General features: G+C 48.3%; 3 protein-coding genes across 18 annotated transcripts in view; 2 read left to right on the top strand and 1 right to left on the bottom strand.

Moving 5' to 3' along the window:
- Positions 1-6,532, top strand: part of DCTN5 (dynactin subunit 5) — a 38,783-nt gene extending 32,251 nt beyond the window's left edge. For 2 of the 6 annotated variants that reach the window (XR_013411961.1, XR_013411962.1), the window contains one exon: positions 5,746-6,532. The gene's annotated coding sequence lies outside the window, so the exon portion shown is untranslated. Of the gene's footprint in view, positions 1-364; positions 4,008-5,745 lie in introns of those variants that run through there. The other 4 variants (XR_013411956.1, XR_013411959.1, XR_013411958.1 and 1 more) reach the window with 3 other exon arrangements.
- On the top strand, positions 5,746-18,708 carry PLK1 (polo like kinase 1). The gene is made up of 10 exons (XM_001092070.5): positions 5,746-6,564; positions 7,304-7,472; positions 8,224-8,368; positions 9,382-9,475; positions 11,214-11,433; positions 15,802-15,957; positions 16,996-17,073; positions 17,593-17,747; positions 17,836-18,018; positions 18,202-18,708. Exons 1-10 carry the CDS (start codon positions 6,157-6,159, stop codon positions 18,403-18,405), a joined length of 1,812 nt encoding a protein of 603 aa, XP_001092070.1. The 5' UTR covers positions 5,746-6,156; the 3' UTR covers positions 18,406-18,708.
- ERN2 (endoplasmic reticulum to nucleus signaling 2) overlaps positions 15,381-19,404 on the bottom strand; it is a 41,087-nt gene continuing 37,063 nt past the window's right edge. For all 11 annotated transcript variants that reach the window (XM_077986548.1, XM_077986546.1, XM_077986549.1 and 8 more), the window contains one exon: positions 15,381-19,400. In XM_077986548.1, coding sequence (XP_077842674.1) covers positions 19,188-19,400 — 213 coding nt within the window. In that variant the 3' untranslated portion in view covers positions 15,381-19,187. The remainder of the gene's footprint in view (positions 19,401-19,404) is intronic.

Consider the following 19,404-nt stretch of genomic DNA (forward strand, 5'->3'; position numbering starts at 1 on the left):
GAGTAAAACATACATGCAGTGGGTGCTCAGCAGGCCTTGAGTGTATGAATGAAAAATATTTAAACTTGTTTTTACTGGTTGATTTCATTGCTTAAAAAACATACCTTAGCCGGACACAGTGGCATGCGCCTGTAGTCCCAGCTACTCATCTCTTAAAAACAAAGTTTTATGCTTGTTAATTTCATAAATGTTAGAGGAATCACCCCAATCAAATAAAGCTTCTCAAAAATAAAATACGAAAGGTGTTAGTGGGATTCAGCTTTCTAGTTTTTTGCCCCTAGTGGATGGGTTGGAATTTAAATTCTTCGGATATTGGAACCAGAACAGGCCTGTAACTGATGATTTTTGCTGTGATTCATGCCAGTTGGAGCCTCTGGAAAGAAGGAGACAACATGTAAAGAGAAGCAATCTGTTTGGAAAATGAAAATACAGTTAAATTGCTAATGAGCCCTTGTCAAAATCAAATGTCTACCCTTAGAGGCTGATAATTGTCTAGTCTAATATGCATTGTTTTTTTTGAGTGGGTTAATTGGATTCTAAGACCAACAAGATAAAAAGGCAGCCTTGCATGTCACTTGAACCACAGCTGTCTGGCCACGCAGCATGCCTTCACTGCTGCTGAAGAAAAGCAGCTGGCTTGTTCAGAATCTCAAATTCCCAGATCCTAATTGCCTGGCCCTGACTCTAAGCTGAAACCTGCTACTGTGTGCCATGAGCCTCAACGCGGGCTATGCTGAACTGAAAGCAGACACAGGCTCAATGACCAGGACTTAGACGTTGGGGCCGTTGGAGATTAAGGACCCCCTCCGTGGAGTGCTAAACTATGAAAACATCCTGGAACCTGGCTGAAAAGGGCTTATTCTTTAATGGAATCCATCTAAGATCAAGTTGCTGATAGGCTGTTTGTCTCTAATACAGAGGCTAATTGCATTCCTAACTTCTAATATTTGCCAAAAGCTGCAAGATGGGGAAGAGCACATCACAAGGACTGTGACCCTTCCTCCTGCTTTTGACAGACCAGACTCGAACCTTCTCTGGGGTTTCTCTCACTGCTGTTGACTTGTTGCATTCAGCTTTTGGGATTAGTTGCAGCTTGCAACAGTGGACTGACAGCCTGACTCTACTTCCCTCACTTTTCTCCCAGCACACACAGCTTAGTAAGGTAGGTGGATTATTGAAATGTAGCTGTCCCCAGAAAGGTATTAGGCTTTTTTTAGGCTGCTCATTGAATAATCAGGACAAAAGGGGTGGAAGATTATGTAAACACATTTTGAAATTTAAAAAAATTCAGAGTTTCATCCTTTATTCATTTGCTAAGGATACCATAACAAAGTACCACAAACCGAGTGGCTTACACAATAGAAACTTATTTTCCCGCAGTTCTGGAGGCTGAAAGTCCAGGACAAGGTGTCGACAGGTTTGGATTCTTCTGAGGACTCTCTGCTTGGCTTGCAGATGGCTGCCTTCTTAGTGTGTTCTCGTATGGTCCCTCTGTCTATGTGTCTGTGTCCTAATAGTCTCTTTTAATAAAGATACCAGTCAGGTTGGATTAGGGCCCATCCTAACAATCCCATTTTAACTTAGTTACTTCTTCAGGGCCTATCTCCAAATATACTCACATTTTGAGGTACAGGTGATTAGGGCTTCAGCATGAATTTTTGTGGGGACACAGTTCAACCCTCCACACATCATTACCAATTCCTGAATGTGTCTTTCTGGTTAAGTTGCACAAAAACATTTATCTACTTGAACTCTAGGATGATGATTAAAAAAAAAAAAGTTGGCCAGGCACAGTGATGGACACATGATCCCAGCACTTCAGGAGGCCGAGGTGGGCAGATTGCTTGAGCTCAGGAGTTCAAGACCAGTCTGGGCAACATGGCGAAACCCTATGTCTACAAAAAATGCAAAAATTAGCTGGGCATGATGGCATGTACCTGTAGTGCCAGCTACTTAGGAGGCTGAGGGTAGGAGGATGGCTTGAGCCCAGGAGACGGAGATTTGCAGTGAGCCAAAATCGTGCCACTGCACTCCAGCCTGGGCAACAGAGCCAGACCCTATCTCAAAAATAAATAAATAAATAAATAAACAAAAAAGTTTATCTACAAAAATGCTTTTGTGCCTCTTACATACAAACCCTCCAGAGGAAAGGCCTGGCTGAGAGAAAGAGATGGTTGAAAAAATGCAATGTTATGATTGCTGAACAGGGCACGACTGTTTTTGTAACATTAGAGAAAATAATTAAAGCCTGGCACCTGGGGAGGCTTGATCCCTAGAAGCCTCCTCTTGCTGAAGGAAAATTCCCAGTGCTTGCTGCCTTTCCATGTGCTGTGAGTGCTTTGAGTTCAGACTGACAACAGAGTGGGTCCAGCTCCCATGTTTTCCGTGAAGATCTCCCACAAATGTCATCCATGCTCATGAGATGAATCAACTTGTATCCTGAACAAGCAAAACTGTTTGGGACTCACTGCCTTCAGGCAGTCACTTGGAAGCCAAGAACTCCAGGAACTTTTCAGATGGAACTGGAAACACTAGGGCAGGAGACCTCCCCTGGTGGGAGGTCTGTTCACCTGTACGGCTTGACTAATGGATGTCCTGCTTGAGGTGCCCTAATATTGCAAATTCTTTGTTTCCAGGGGTACCACCTGTGCCCCTGGGACTATGCTTCTGTACATGACCATGACTCTCATGATATCCCCTCAGCCCTGGAAAGCATTTGCGTTAGCTTCCATTTACTGAGCAGAGTTGTACTGTGCCTGAATTGATGCCTCAGGTCAGGTTAAAAAAAAAAAAAAAAAGAGTTTCAGACAGCAGTTAAGGGCCGGGCACAGTGGTTCATGCCTGTAATCCCAGCACTTGGGGAATCTGAGGCAGGCAGATCACCTGAGGTTAGGAGTTTGAGACCAGCCTGACCAACATGGTGAAACCCCGTCTCTAGTAAAAATACAAAAATAAAAAAATTAGCTGGGTGTGGTGGTGTGCACCTGTAGTCCCAGCTACTTGGGAGGCTGAAGCAGGAGAATCGCTTTAACCCAGGAGGTGGAGGTTACAGTAAGCCAGGATCACGCCACTGCACTCCAACCTGGGTGACAGCAAGATTCCATCTCAAAAAAAAGGAATTAAGGAGGAAGCCACCTGGATTTCTAAGATAGACTTTATGGTTAATGGGATTTATTTTAGCTGGTTAAATCCAGGACCCTACCAGGAGGAACTGAGGTCCATACTTCAGATTGGTCTCACCCTTTTGCATGGGGTCCTACTGATAATAATTTTGCTGTAAAGAATCCTCAATAAGGAGATGGACTGTGTGAAAAGAGATGAGAAAGCAGGCCTGTTTGCAAGGCTGGCCCTTGGCTGGCATCTGAAAGCTTGGATTTCAGGAGGGTTCTCATTAATCCCTAAATGATAAGAGTGGTTCACTGTGCCTAAACTGTTTGTACAATGTGGATTATGCCCGACATCTGCCTTCCTTCTGCGAGTCTTGGATTTTCATATGTGTTAGGCAGAGGATGAAGTGACCAGCTCCCAATCAGAGCCCTGAACACTGAGTCTGTAATGAGCTTCCCTTGTACACAACAGTGTGTATGGGTTGTCACAGCTGATTGCTGGAGGAATTGTGTCTTGTGTGACTCTGCTGGGAGAGGACCGTGGGAGGCTTGCACCTGGTTTCCCTGAACTTTGCCCATGCACTTTTTTCCTTTGCTGATTTTGCTTCCTAGCCTTTTGCTGTAGTAAATCATAGCCATAAGTATGATTACAGGCTGAGTCTGTGAATCTCCTAGTACATCATCAGACTAGGAGGTGGTGGTGGCACCCCTGGCACAGGGCACAAGGGAGACTTGCGGGGTGTTTGTCATGTTCTCTTTCTCAATCTGGGTGTGGTTTACAGATGTGTTCAGTTTGTGAAAATTCACTGAGCTCTGTGTACAATTATGATATGTACATTTTTTTCTGTAAGTATATTAAATTCCAATAAAAAGAATTATTCACACCATAGGGGTACTAAACAACTTAATTTTTCAAAGTCTTCCTTTTATTCAGCCAACATTTTAGTAAGTACCCTTTTTTTTTTTTTTTACCAAGCACTGCTCTGGGAGCTTGGGACATGGGGTGGAAAGGACAGCATCATTGCCTTCATTGCCTTCATTGCCCTTCCCTTTAGCTGCAAGGCAGGTGAAGGATACTTATAGTATGGTTGATTTTTGCTGGGCTCTATGAAGGATCAGAGGGTGCTAAGGAGGCACAGAGAAAGAGCTTCTAACTTAGGTATTTTGCTGTTCCAGGGTTGCCACTCAAGTACCTATAGAACAAAGGGGTGTAGCCGGGCGCAGTGGCTCACGCCTGTAATCCCAGCACTTTGGGAGGCCGAGGCGGGCGGATCACAAGGTCAGGAGATCGAGACCACGGTGAAACCCCGTCTCTACTAAAAATACAAAAAATTAGCCGGGCGCGGTTGTGGGCGCCTGTAGTCCCAGCTACTCGGGAGGCTGAGGCAGGAGAATGGCGTGAACCCGGGAGGCGGAGCTTGCAGTGAGCCGAGATCGCGCCACTGCACTCCAGCCTGGGCGACAGAGCGAGACTCCGTCTCAAAAAAAAAAAAAAAAAAAAGAACAAAGGGGTGTAAATGGGAACTGTGGCAAACTGAAAGCATGTAGGCACAGAGTTAAGTAGCTAGAGCTGATTTTTTTCAGGAAAGGCCACAAATCCAAATTTTTATGACCTCCTCTTTTAAATGCTGTAAATGTTTTACAATGGCCGGGCATGGCTGCTTATGCCTGTAATCCCAGCACTTTGGGAGGCCGAGGTGGGCAGATCACTTGAGGTCAGGAGTTCAAGACCCGCCTGGCCAACATGGTGAAACCTCTTCTCTACTAAAATTACAAAAATTAGCCGGGCATGGTGGTGCACGCTTGTAATTCCAGCTACTTGAGAGGCTGAGGCGGGAGGACTGCTTGAACGCAGGAAGCAGAGGTTGCAGTGTCAGAGCAAGACTCCGACACACACACACGGTGGTGCACGCTTGTAATTCCAGCTACTTGAGAGGCTGAGGCGGGAGGACTGCTTGAACGCAGGAAGCAGAGGTTGCAGTGTCAGAGCAAGACTCCGACACACACACACACACACACACACACACACACACACGTGGGAGGCCAAACAAAACACACACACACACACACACACACGTGGGAGGCCAAACAAAACCCTGCAAGACACATTTGGCTATGACCTGCCAGTTTGCTAGGCATTCTTCCAACCTTCCGTCCCTCTGACCAAGAAACTGAGTGTCCACTATTTTAGGCCCTGGGAAATTCAGTAGCGAGCAGGCCAGACAGCTTCCTTGCATCATGGAGGACTCTGGTACTGTGCTTCTCCAACTTCAGGATGTGTAGGAATCACCTGAGCAGTCTTGTTGAGAGGCGGACACTGACTCGGGAGGTCTGGAGTAGGGCCTGAATGTTTGCCTTTGCGGTTCTAACAAGCTCTCAGGTGATGGCGATGCTGCTGTTCCATGGCCCCTTCTTTAAGCAGCGTTGCTTTGTAATCCGGAGGAGCTCAGAAGCGGCAGTTATTTGAAGGAGCAGACTAGCCATGAAGGTATGTTTGGCAAGCACACTTTTACTTAGATTTTAGTTCAGTTCGGGTGGCTTGGCTGAGAGCTGACGGCATCGGGAGGCGGATGCTAAGGCTTTCTTAAACGACCTGCTGGCATGCCAGTTCCCTACTCTTAGATTGCTTATATTCTAGGTGGGGTGGAGGTGGAGGAAGATTTAAGGAAAAGCTTCCTGGAGGAGGCGCAAGCGAACTGCAGGAGCTTTCCCGGACGCCCGAGAAAGGGAGAAACCCCGAAGGAATTCCTCCCCTCTCGGGGCTGGGTCTCCGCATCCACGCCGGATTTGGTTTCCCAGGCTATCCCACGTGTTCGGGCGTCCCTGTCAATCAAGTTTTTCCCCGGCTGGGTCCGGGTTTAAAGGCAGCTGCTGCGCAGGGCGCTCCCATGGTGCCGCGCGGCGGGCGGGTTTGGATTTTAAATCCCCGCGGCCAATCAGTGGCGCGCAGGCTTTTGTAACGTTCCCAGCGCCGCGTTTGAATTCGGGGAGGAGCTGAGCGGTGCGGAGCGTCTGCTCGGATCCAGGTCAGCAGAGCAGCTCCAGGAGCATGAGTGCGGCGGTGACTGCAGGGAAGCTGGCACGGGCACCGGCCGACCCTGGGAAAGCCGGGGTCCCCGGAGTTGCAGCTCCTGGAGCTCCGGCGGCGGCTCCACCGGCGAAAGAGATCCCGGAGGTCCTAGTGGACCCACGCAGCCGGCGGCGCTATGTGCGGGGCCGCTTTTTGGGCAAGGGTGGCTTTGCCAAGTGCTTCGAGATCTCGGACGCGGACACCAAGGAGGTGTTCGCGGGCAAGATTGTGCCTAAGTCTCTGCTGCTTAAGCCGCACCAGAGGGAGAAGATGTCCATGGAAATATCCATTCACCGCAGCCTCGCCCACCAGCACGTCGTAGGATTCCACGGCTTTTTCGAGGACAACGACTTCGTGTTCGTGGTGTTGGAGCTCTGCCGCCGGAGGGTGAGTGTCGCTGCTGGTTAACTGGAACTGCCTGCGGGGCAGTTGGAGCGCCCAGACCTGGAGCTGCTGGAAAGAGTGCCCAGGAAGGGAGTACCTGGGACTTGGAGCTGCTAGAGAAGGGTGCTGGGAGCCTCCCTCTTAGGTATGGAAAGTGCCTTTGGTAAGGGCTTCTTGGCTCTTGGAGCTGCTGGAGGACGGGGTTCCGGTGAAGTGGAGTCTGAGTCATGTTGCTGATAGGGAGGTCAGCTTCTGGACGCGAGGTACTTGGGGGGAGGGGTGCTGGTAATGGACGCTAGGGCCCTGGAGTGGCCAGGGAGGAGTCCCGGGTTAGTGATGCCGGGCACTGGGAGCTTCCGGAGTGTAGCTGGGTCAGTGAGGGGGTAGTTGGAGCTAGACTTCGGGCCTTCCGAGGGAGATAAGAGTCAGGAAAGGGATCTGCTGCTGGGGACTTCCGGAGTGGGGCTGAGAGAGGACCCCCAGGTAAGGGAGAAAGCTAGTAGGAGAAGGGGTGCTGTGAATGGTTGTGGACAGTGTTAAGGCAGGGTCCAGATGCCAGTTGTCCTGGAAAAGGAATGGGGTGGGGGCATAGGGAAGGAGAGAAACCCACCAAGACCCCTCTTTCATCCTTTGGGAGTCCAGAGTCCAGTCCTGTGCTTCCTTTGCCTGGTAACCCTCTCCCTTCCCCACCGGCCTCAATACCACCTCCCCATCCCTCCTGCCCTCTCCTTCCCATCCACAGTCTCTCCTGGAGCTGCACAAGAGGAGGAAAGCCCTGACTGAGCCTGAGGCCCGATACTACCTAAGGCAAATTGTGCTTGGCTGTCAGTACCTGCACCGAAACCGAGTTATTCACCGAGACCTCAAGCTGGGCAACCTTTTCCTGAATGAAGATCTGGAGGTGAAAATAGGTGAGTTGCTGAGCCTGCAGGGGTGCTTGACATCACTCCAAGAGGCTGGAATTTGGAGGAGGCTGGGAGAAAGGAAGGAGACCAGGAGGAAGGAAGAGGATGGTGGGAAGTTTGGGCTGTTGATTGCCTCTAGAATTCTCTCTTTAGTCCAGAAATTTCAAACAAAGAACCCACAAGTCAGTATCTTGCCTACAGATGCATTATTTTTTGTGCCCCAATACAGCATTTTTCTTTTTTTACAAAGAATTTGAATTTGTTTTTATTTTTTAAATTGGAAGGTTTGACATAAAAATTTTGATTTAGAGCTCCTTTTAAACAGTCATGAAAGCTCCAGTAATACGAGGACAGCATTTTCTTAGGGCAGTCCTTTGCTGGGCTGGAAAGCAGCTGTCCCCTTCAGACTTGTTTGCCACAGTCTCTACTCCTCCCTATTACTTCTTCACAGACTTGCCAAGTCTTGGAGGTTAACTTGCTTGATCCTTGAAGGCACTGGAGTTTTGCTATCCCTGCCAGTTCCCGTTTCGAAGTATAGCCCCTTTCTAAGGGGAGGGGTGAGAAGGGTCACTGGAGGCACCTCCCTGGTGTCAGCATGGCGGGAAGATTCCTGGGCAAGCCTTGCTGCGTACAAGGAGCAGAAGCTTGTGGGATCAAATGGCCCTGGTTCTTGATGGTCAAACCTTAACTAGCCTTCTGCATTGACAGATGGCAGAGGCTGGCATCTAAGTACCCGCTCTTCCTCCCTCTGTCCCAGGGGATTTTGGACTGGCAACCAAAGTCGAATATGACGGGGAGAGGAAGAAGACCCTGTGCGGGACTCCTAATTACATAGCTCCTGAGGTGCTGAGCAAGAAAGGGCACAGTTTCGAGGTGGATGTGTGGTCTATTGGGTGTATCATGTAAGTTGGGAGTTATCTCTGGATCTACCTGGTCTCAGCAGGGGCAACTTTGGGACATCCTACCTGGCTGACCTTTTCTGTGGACCTTTCGGCCTGCTTTACAGCAAACCTACTGCAGGGGACAGGTTACCCCCAAACAAAGCCTAACTGCCATATCTTTCCCTGTCACTGGTGTATCCTGTTGGATTTCTGCAGCCTAGGACATGGGGGAGGAGGAGGGGGAGGAGAAGGAGGAGGAGAAGTCGTCTCCACAACCTTACTCTAGTCCTTTGCTAGAGTGGTCCACAGGGCAGCATCACCATCATTTGGGAACCTGTATGCGGAATCTCAGGACCCAGATTACTGACTGGGTCAGAATCTGGATTTTTTAACAAGGTCCCTTGGTAGTTCCCGTGCACAATAAGGTCTTAAACATTGATGAACATTAGCATGGTGGGGGAAATTAGGCCAGGAGTTACAGATGGAAGGATGACGTGCCAGTGGTCTGTCTGGATTGAGACCATCAGCAGCGGTTGGTGGCAGGCAGAGGCTTGGGCCTTTTCAGGTATTACCTTTCTTGTTTGGGGCCTAGGTACTGGAGAGTTAGAAATGAGTTGTAGCAGTGACTTTCATACATCTTCGCAGTGGGGTTTTTCCAAATGAAAACTTGAAGACTTAAGTACAGAATTGCTAAAGGTAGAGCTGCTTCTGTAAGTGCAGGTAGCCCTTTGACCTGTTTTGCATGACAGGCAGCCTCTGAGGCCCTTGCAGAGTCCTAGATGACCACAGGCCACAACTAAAAAATCACTGGCCCCTAAGAATCCTAGTCTCACCACGTGTATTCTGGTAAGGGCTCATTCTAGCCAATATTATGGCTCCTGGGGCTGCTCAGTGGACTTGGTTGTCTTCAGGGGCCCCAGAGTTACAGTGAGTGTCCAGAGGATGCCTGGTCTTTGTTCTGACCCTGAGATGATTTCTCTTATGTCTGGGTTGTGGCTGGGAGGCTGGTGCCAAATCCTACCTTGTGCTTACAGGTATACCTTGTTAGTGGGCAAACCACCTTTTGAGACTTCTTGCCTAAAAGAGACCTACCTCCGGATCAAGAAGAATGAATACAGTATTCCCAAGGTGACTAATGATGCTTTAACTTTACATTTATTTTGTTTTCCCCAAAAGCTGTTTATGGAACCCAGCAATATCCTAAGACCAGAAATAGGTCTATCCCACCTCTAGGATAGCCACAGAGCTTACGAGGGCCTGTGTCTGAAATTACATACAGAACTTGACATGTATGTGCACATAAGCATTTTTTCTAGGGGGAGAGAGTTGGCAGATTCTCAAGAGATTGGGTAGCCCAAAAGTTGCGTAAAAAGCAAAAAACAAAGGAGGTAGGAAGGAGTAGGAGGCTAAAGTGCTTAAGCTTTGGAAATGGATTATCTTAATTCAAATTGAGTCTGCCACTTAGCCAGATCACATTGGGCAAATGGCCTGCATCTTCTTTTTTTCTTTTTTTTCTTTTTTTTTTTTTTGAGGTGGAGTTTTACTCTTGTTCCCCAGTGCAGTGGCATGATCTCGACTCTCGACTCACTGCAACCTCCACCTCCCAGGTTCAAGCGATTCTCCTGCCTCAACCTCCCAAGTAACTGGGATTACAGGTACCCACCACCTTGCCTGGCTTTTTTTTTTTTTTTTTTTTTTTTTTTTGTATTTTTAGTAGAGATGGGGTTTCACCACGTTGGCCAGGATGGTCTCGAACTCCTGACCTCAGGTGATCCACCCGCCTCAGCCTCCCAGAGTGCTGGGATTACAGGCATGAGCCACCATGCCCAGCCTGGCCTGCATCTTCTGAACCATAGTTCTCGTCTATAAAGTGGAGTTCCTGCCTTGGAGCACCTCACAGAGTGCCTTACATGTAGTAAGTGCTCACAGAATTATGAATCACTGAATCCCAGGGCTTCCTAATGGCATAGTGGTGTGCAATTTCCTTTTTTTTTTTTTTTTTTTTTGAGACAGAGTCTCACTGTATCGCCCAAGCTGGAATGCAGTGATGCGATCTCGGCTCACTGCAAGTTCCCCCTCCTGGGTTCACACCATTCTCCCGCCTCAGCCTCCTGAGTAGCTGGGACTACAGGTGCCCGCCACCACACCCGGCTACTTTTTTTGTATTTTTAGTAGAAAGAGAGTTTCACTGTGTTAGCCAAGATGGTCTCAATCTCCTGACCCTGTGATCTGCCCGCCTCAGCCTCCCTAAGTGCTAGGATTACAGGCGTGAGCCACCACACCTGGCCATGGTGTGTATTTTCACAACCACCAACAGAAATGCATTTAAAGGAATAGCTGGTTCCTGCAGAAGCCTAGCACACAGCCAGTTTGAAGTGTAGTGTCCTTGTGTGAAGCCAAGAGGCCTGTCACCATAAGGACGGACATAGTAAATCCATCACAAAGTGTCAGTTCACTGTCAGAGACAGCATGGAATCAAGCCAACTAGACAAGGCCTTCACCCTCTCTGTGCCTCACTTTCCTCCTCTGCAAAAAAGGGATGATAATAGAGCCCCACCCCTTAGATGTATTAGTGAGGGCTAAGTGAGCTAAGTACAGGAGTGCTTAGAATGCTTTCCTGGCACATAGTAAGTGCCAGGAAAGTGAGTTGGTGCTAGGCCACAGTCCATTGACCCTTCTGTCAAAGGTGCTCAGTAAAGCCGACAGTGGAGAAGTTGGCATTGAACCAAGTTGTGAACCACTAACCTGGGGTGTATTTGAGACTGGGGACTGCGTGTGGTCTATTGGCCTGCAGCCCCTTTGAGGCCGTACTGTACTCCGGGTCCCCTTCACATTCTGCTTATGGCTGTCCCTCTCTCTGCCCTAGCACATCAACCCCGTGGCCGCCTCCCTCATCCAGAAGATGCTTCAGACAGATCCCACTGCCCGCCCAACCATTAATGAGCTGCTTAACGACGAGTTCTTTACTTCTGGCTATATCCCTGCCCGTCTCCCCATCACCTGCCTGACCATTCCACCGAGGTTTTCAATTGCTCCCAGCAGCCTGGACCCCAGCAACCGGAAGCCCCTCACAGTCCTCAATAAAGGTACAACAAGGGTCTGGGTAAGAGAGCAGACTCCCCAGAGAAAGCCCAGGTTGTAGGGGTGTGTGTGGCTTAGTCCCTGGCCCCAAGAGCTCAGGTTTGGTTTAGGACAGACCTCTGTCCTTAAATTCGTGATTCCCATGCCCATCTGCTCCTCGGCCTTGCCGGGAAAGACTGACCTTACCATGGCTGGATAAACCTGCTATGCTCAAGAAGAAGAAAATGGACTGAATACCAAGCCTAAAAAATTCTTTCCAATCACTTTAATTAATTAATTTAATTTTTTGGAGACAGGGTCTCTCCTCTATTTTCCAGGTTGGAGTGTAGAGGCACAATCACAGCTCACTGCAGCTTTCAACTCTAGGGTTCAATCAATCCTCCCATCTCAGCCTCCCAAGTAGTTGGGACTGTCAGGCATGAGCCACCATGCCTGGCTAATTTTTTTTTGTTTTTGTAGAGACAGTGTTTTGCCATGTTGCCTAGGCTGGTCTTGGAACTCCTGGGCTCAAGTGATCCTCCCACCTCCACCTCCCAAAGTGTTGGGATTACAGGCATGAGCTGCTACGCCTGGCCTTCTAACACTTTTTCATGATTCATTGAAAAACATAAAAATTTCCTTTTTTTTTTTTTTTTGAGACAGGTCTGGCTGTCTCCTAGGCTGGAGTGGAGTGGTGTGATCTTGGCTCACTGCAACTTCTGCCTCCCAGGCTCAAGTCATCCTCTCATCTCAGCTGAGACTACAGGCGTGTGCTGCCATGCCTGGCTAATTTTTTGTATTTTTTGTAGAGACAGATTCTCACTTTGTTGCCCAGGCTGTTCTCAAACTCCTAAGCTCAAGCAATCTGCCCGCTTTGGCCTTCCAAAGTACTGGGTTTACAAGTGTGAGCCACTGCACCCAGCCAGCATGAAAATTTTCAAGTACACATATAGAGCATAATGTAATGGATTCCCTCATACTTACCAGATTCAATAATTAGTTATCAGGATTTTGTCAAGTTTGCTTCATTCATTTATTTTTGTTTCTTTGAAGTATTTTTTAAAGTTAACCCCAGGCACTTTGCCATTTTTATACATAAACTTCAGAATACTTCTCTTAAAAAAGATGGACATTTTCTTAAAAATCAAAAAACCACATGCCATTGCTTAGGTTGTCATTGCTTCTAGGTCTCTTCAGAGAACAGAATTAGGAACTGCATTTGTGGCAGTGGGGAAAGACTGACATTGAGTCTGTGTTGGTATTTCCAAATCACACATTTTTAAACATTTTTTTATATTATTGTAAGCTTATGAAAAACGTAGCAGAGACCAAAAAGACACTCCCATTCTCCCCTTTTGCCCAGATTCACCAGTTAACACTTTTTTTCGCATTTATCAATTGCCCTCTTTTTTCTGAACATTCAAAAGTTGTATACGTCCTACACTTTACCCTTAATGCTTCAGTGTATGCTTCCTACAAACAGATTCTTTTACATAACAATAATACCTGGCACAATTCCCAAGTTCAGGAAGTTTAACATTGATACATACTGTCTTACAGTGATTTTCTTTTCCTCCACTGGGGAGTTGCTGCTTTTCTTTTGGTAATTTTTAAGTGTCTGATTCAGACACAATATTAATCTGTTTTTACTTGTTTGGTTTATACTCATATTTCTTTTCTCTTAAACTGAAAATCTTGTTCCCTTACATTAATATGCTTAAAATTTTCAACATATATGAGTTCCTGTTATTAAATGATATTTTATTTTCTTGCATTTCTAATTGTCTTTAAAGTATATTTCACTAAGGATACATAGTGTTTTTTTTGTTTTGTTTTTTGTTTTTTTTTTTGTTTTTTTTTTTTTTTTTGAGACGGAGTCTCCTCTGTCGCCCAGGCTGGAGTGCAGTGGCCAGATCTCAGCTCACTGCAAGCTCCGCCTCCCGGGTTCCCACCATTCTCCTGCCTCAGCCTCCCGAGTAGCTGGGACCACAGGCGCCGAGGATACATAGTTTTAAAAAGTCACTTGAAATACTTTTTTGCTCTGTGGATATATCACCAATTTGATGTACAACTTCAGTTCATTTTTCAGTTTTCAATTTTTAGGCATTGGTTTTTCTTAAACTTCATTTTGGAATAATTTTAGGCTTATACAGAAAAGTTGCAACAATAAAAAACTCCCCAGAGTTTCCACATACCTTGCAGCTACTACAGTGGAATTTTTTTTGAGACAGGTCTTAGGACTTGCTGTCACCCAGGCTGGAATGCAGTGGCTCAATCATAGCTCACTGCAGCCTCAACATCCTGGGCTCAAACAGTCCCCGTGCCTCACCCTCCAGAGTAGCTAGGACTACAGGCATGTGCCACTATACCCAGCTAATTAAAATTTTTTTTCTTTGGGAAGCCGAGGTGGACGGGTTGCCTGAGTTCAGGAGTTTGAGATCAGCCTGGGCAACATGGCAAAACCCCATCTCTACTAAGTACAAAAAATTAGCCAGGCATGGTGGTGTGCACCTGTAATCTCAGCTACTCAGGAGACTGAGGCACAAGAATCACTTGAACCCGGGAGGTGGAGGTTGCAGTAAGCCGAGATCTCACCTCTGCACTCCAGCCTGGGCAACAGAGCAAGACTGTCTCAAAAAAAAAAAAAAAAAAAATTTTTTTTGTAGAGACAAGATCTCACTATGTTGACCAGGTTTATCTCAAACTCCTGCCCTCAAGTGATCCTCCTTTGCCTCCCAAAGTGTTAGGATTACAAGCGTGAGCCACTGTGTCCTGCCTACAGTGATGTTCTAATGGCAATTTTTCTTTTCCTTACTTTTTCTACATTTAATAATTGGAATTCTCCTGTAAGGAAGAGCTGTTCCTTCTCTCCCATTGATTTATTTATTTGGTTATGTCTGAAATAGACTCATGGATATTTTATTCTTTGGGCTATATTTTAAAGGATTACTTATTTCTCTGTTTTCATTTATTTTTTTTAATTTGAGACAGGGTCTTGCTCTGTTTCCCAGGCTGGAGCACAGTGGCACAGTTGTACCTCACTGTAGCTTTGACCTCCTGGGCTCAAGTGATCCTCCACCCTCAGCCTCCCAAGTAATTGGGACGGTAGGCACGTGCCACCATGTCTGACCAATTTTTAAATTTTTTGTAGAGATGAGGTCTTGCCCTGTTGCGCACACTGGTCTCAAACTCTTGAGCTCAAGTGATCCTCCTGCCTCAGCCTCCTACTTTTTGTCTTTCAGTTTTAATTTTTCATATAGCATTTTAAAAACTTAAGGAAATTTTCAGTTACCCAAAGGTGGAGAGAACTGTATGATGAGTCCCATGTTTCATCTATTTTTACTACTTATCAACATTTGGACAGACTTTTTTTATTTATTCCAGCCTCTGCCTTTTTTGTTACTGGAGTTTAAAAAAATTATTATTTACTATTTATTATTATTTATTATTTATTTGAGACAGTCTTGCTTTTTTGCCCAGGCTGTAGTGCAGTGGCAAGATCATGACTTAGAGCAGCCTCCACCTCCTGCGTTCAAGTGACTCTCCCACCTCAGCTTCCCAAGTAGCTGGGACAGCATGTCCAGCTAGTTTCTGTATTTTTAGTAGAGACAGGGTTTTGCCATGTTGCTCAGGCTGGTCTCAAACTCCTGAGCTCAGTCTACCTGCCTTGGCCTCTCAGTGTTGGGATTACAGGTGTGAGCCACTAGGCCTGGCCTTGCTGGAGTGTTTAAAGCAAATCCCTAATATCTTATTATTTCATACCTAAGTCCCTATCATGGCATTGTTTTTTAATTGAAAACTTAAACATTTTATATTATGCAAGGAGAATTACCACATGTTGGTGGGGGAATAAATAAATAAGGAAAAAGACAACAAAAATAATCTGTGTTTCTACTGCCCAGATATAATCAGCGTTAAAATTTCATGTATCTTTTCAAGCTTTTTTTGGTTATAAATAAGCATATAAAGCAAATTTTGGGGTGGAAAAAAATTTCTTGTGTTTTTATTTAAATGCCGACTGAATCCATTCTGTGGATGAACTGAACTACTCAGCCCTTCCATCTGCCTGGATGCTGAAGATGCTTTTAATTCTTTGCTCGAAGCTGGGCAGCTCTGAGCTGCTGTTGCCTTCAAGCTGTTTGCCTGAGTGGCAGGTCGTATCCTGCAGGGCCACATCGTTGGGTCAGAGGCCAGAGCATCTGAAGATCTGTTGCCTCACAGTGAGCACTTGTGCCTGTCACCTGAGCATGGCAGCTGCTGCTCTAATAACCAGGCACTGACTCAGTTTCCCCAAAGCAATGGTAGCTAAGAGAATTTTTCTTTTGGAAGAGTTTCAGCTGTGGCAGGGGAGTCCTATGCCCTTCCCAACGCCCCTGTTTTTGTCACCTTTCTAGGCTTGGAGAACCCCCTGCCTGAGCGTACCCGGGAAAAGGAAGAACCAGTGGTTCGAGAGACAGGTGAGGTGGTCGACTGCCACCTCAGTGACATGCTGCAGCAGCTGCACAGTGTCAATGCCTCCAAGCCCTCGGAGCGCGGGCTGGTCAGGCAAGGTGGGTACTGCGGGGCCCTGGGCGGGGCAGGATTGCTTGGGGCATCTGGAGAAGGCAGGAGGAGCCTTGGCCAACAAAGCACTGGTGACTTGTCCAGGCCCTGTCTCCATAGGACCATTGGTTTCCCCATTTCCTGATATCCGAGGCCCTGCTTGCTGTGGCTCCTGCCTTCTTTTCTGATCCGTCTCTTACTCTAGCACCTCGATGTGCCACCTTCACACGCTGTTTCTTTTGCTCAGTAAGTTCCTGTTGTTTCTTCAAGACCCTTGAAATAACAGACCCAGACGTACTGCAGCCTCAGGGCTTTCTCCCTGGCCCTGGCATGAAAGCACTTCTTCCAGACACCACATGGCTCACACTGTGGCCTCCTTCAAGTGTCTGCTCCGGTGTCACCTCCGTGAGCATCTCCCTGGCCCCTCTGCTGGTGCTTCGCATCCCCTTACCCACTGCATAGTTTTCCATAACACTTCTCACCCAACATAGTCCAACACGTCCTTCTTCTTTGATTGGATTTAAAGTAAGGTGTTTGTTGCATGCACTGAATATAACATTTTAATGTGTTTGCAGCCGGCGTCTGTCTTCACAGTTTCCTAATTACTCCAAACTGGAAAACTAGATGTCTCTGACTCTTACCATGATAGAAGTCACTGATATTTTGCCCATACTTAATTTGATTAGTCTTTGCCCCTGCAACCACAGTGTAAGCTCTGTGGAGGCTGGGGTTTTGTCTGTTGCTCACTGTACCTGCAACAGTGCCTGGCACGGTAGGCCTTCAGTAAATGGGTCAGTGGAATGAAGGAGTGAGTGGAACTTGGTGCGCTGTGTTGAAACTTTCTGTGTAGAGATGTCTATGCTGCTGCTTGTCTGAGCCTGTTGGCAGCAGAGGCCCTGCTTTGCTCTTCTCTGGGGCCCTAGGCCTCTCAACTGAGCCCAGGTGGTGTGCCCAGCAGGCTTCCTTGTTCCCTGGTGTGGGCCACATGTGTGGACCAGAGAAGAAGAGGCTGGTCCTGACCAATTGTCTGTCTGTTTCTGTCTTAGAGGAGGCTGAGGATCCTGCCTGCATCCCCATCTTCTGGGTCAGCAAGTGGGTGGACTATTCGGACAAGTACGGCCTTGGTAGGTTTCTTCCAGAACCAGGTGGGTGACTCAGGCACAGCCAGGTGACCTTTTCAGTTGTTACAGGCTCTGGCCTTTTTGAGCTCCCAGGTACTCTTAGTGCCCTCCTTTCTCCATCCCAGGCCTCCCAATTCCAGCTCCCAGTGCTCCCCGACTCCCCAGCCTTTTTCCCCCACTGCCCAGAGACAGGGTCCTACTCTGTCGCCCAGGCTGGAGTGCAGTGGCACAGTCATGACTCACTACAGCCTCAAACTTCCAGGCTTATGCCTGGCTGCAGGCTCAGCCTCCTAAGTAGCTGGGACTACAGGCATGCACCATCACGCTCAGCTAATTTTTAAAATAGTTTGTAGAGATGAGGTCTCATTACATTGCCCAGACTGGTCTCAAACTCCTAGGCTCAAACAATCCTCCCCCCTCAGCCTCCCAAAGTGCTGGAATCACAGGCATCTGCCACCGCACCCAGCCCCACTCCCCACTTTCTATTCCCCCTTTCTGAGACCTCTCTCCACTGATCCCTAGGGTATCAGCTCTGTGATAACAGCGTGGGGGTGCTCTTCAATGACTCAACACGCCTCATCCTCTACAACGATGGTGACAGCCTGCAGTACATAGAGCGTGACGGCACCGAGTCCTACCTCACCGTGAGTTCCCATCCCAACTCCTTGATGAAGAAGGTAAGTGCCGTCCGGCTATTGCGGGAGTGGGACCTGTGCTGGAGGGCGAGACTCTAATTCTGGAACCCCTCACTTACTTTTCATCCAGATCACCCTCCTTAAATATTTCCGCAATTACATGAGTGAGCATTTGCTGAAGGCAGGTGCCAACATCACGCCGCGTGAAGGTGATGAGCTCGCCCGGCTGCCCTACCTGCGGACCTGGTTCCGCACCCGCAGTGCCATCATCCTGCACCTCAGCAATGGCAGCGTGCAGATCAACTTCTTCCAGGTGAGCTGGATGTCACCAGGGGCAGGAGAGAGCTGGGGTAGGCTCCACGTGCTTGGCAGTGGCCCATGTGAGTTGAGTATGGAGTGAATGGCTCAGGTACCTATAACCTGTTGTGTCTTCCCTCTACTCCCTAACATACACTGGCCTCTGGGATCAGCAATCCCTGCCCCTCTTCTCTTGCAGGATCACACCAAGCTCATCTTGTGCCCACTGATGGCAGCCGTGACCTACATCGATGAGAAGCGGGACTTCCGCACGTACCGCCTGAGTCTCCTGGAGGAGTACGGCTGCTGCAAGGAGCTGGCCAGCCGGCTCCGCTATGCCCGCACTATGGTGGACAAGCTGCTGAGCTCACGCTCGGCCAGCAACCGCCTCAAGGCCTCCTAATAGCTGCCCTCCCCTCCGGACTGGTGCCCTCCTCACTCCCACCAGCATCTGGGGCCCATACTGGTTGGCTCCTGCGGTGCCATGTCTGCAGTGTGCCCCCCAGCCCCGGTGGCTGGGCAGAGCTGCATCATCCTTGCAGGTGGGGGTTGCTGTGTAAGTTATTTTTGTACATGTTCGGGTGTGGGTTCTACAGCCTCGTCCCCTCCCCCTCAACCCCACCATATGAATTGTACAGAATATTTCTATTGAGTTCGGAACTGTCCTTTCCTTGGCTTTATACACATTAAACAGATGTGAATCTTCTTTTTCTTGTATTTCCTGAGGGGTGCCAGGGCCTGGGATCCAGGGAACATCTCTGCTTCATCAGCCCCAGGCTGCCCAGCCTCTGCCAGTCTTGTGGGGGGTAGGGGGTGACAGTGTCTGTGGACCAGACTGGAGTGCAGTGGCATGATCCTGGCTCTCTGCAGCCTGGAACTCCTGGGCTCAAGCGATTCTCCCACCTTAGCCTCCCAAGCAGCTGGGACTACAGGCGTGCGCCACCATGCCTGGCTAATTTTTCAAATGTTTTGTAGAGGTGGGGTCTTGCCATGTTGGCCAGGCTGGTCTGGAATTCCTGAGCTCAAGTGATCCTCTCACCTCAGCCTCCCAAAATGCTGGTATTATAGGCGTGAGCCACTGCACCCAGCCTGGCAGTCTTTTCTGATTCTGATTCTGAGGCCAGCCACAGGCTCAGCTCTTCAGCTAGCCAGCATGGAGACCATTTGTGTGGCCTCCGGCCCACCTCACCTCCCTGCAGCCCCAGGGCACGACCCCCTGGCCTCTGAGTCTGGTGGGTAGTAGGGCAGGAAGAGGCTCTCAGAGGCGCAACTCCTCATGACTCGGTGCGTGTGGAGGAGCAGCTGTGGGAAGCGGTTTGTGAAGTACTGGACGAAGCCGTCAGGGACTTGGCCAAGTGCCTGTTGCACCTCAACTGGGAGCTCCCTGTAGTGGTGCTTCTGG

The sequence above is a fragment of the Macaca mulatta genome, chromosome 20 (genome assembly GCF_049350105.2).
Source record: "Macaca mulatta isolate MMU2019108-1 chromosome 20, T2T-MMU8v2.0, whole genome shotgun sequence".
Lineage (NCBI taxonomy): Eukaryota > Metazoa > Chordata > Mammalia > Primates > Cercopithecidae > Macaca > Macaca mulatta.

What these genes read in the sequence shown, in the direction of transcription:
- PLK1 (XM_001092070.5), top strand. Translation starts at nt 6,157, where the DNA reads ATGAGTGCGGCGGTGACTGCAGGGAAGCTGGCACGGGCACCGGCCGAC. An exon ending in TGGAGCTCTGCCGCCGGAGG is followed by an intron (nt 6,565 to 7,303) that starts GTGAGTGTCGCT and finishes TCCCATCCACAG; the next exon opens with TCTCTCCTGGAGCTGCACAA. An exon ending in CCAACTCCTTGATGAAGAAG is followed by an intron (nt 17,748 to 17,835) that starts GTAAGTGCCGTC and finishes CTTTTCATCCAG; the next exon opens with ATCACCCTCCTTAAATATTT.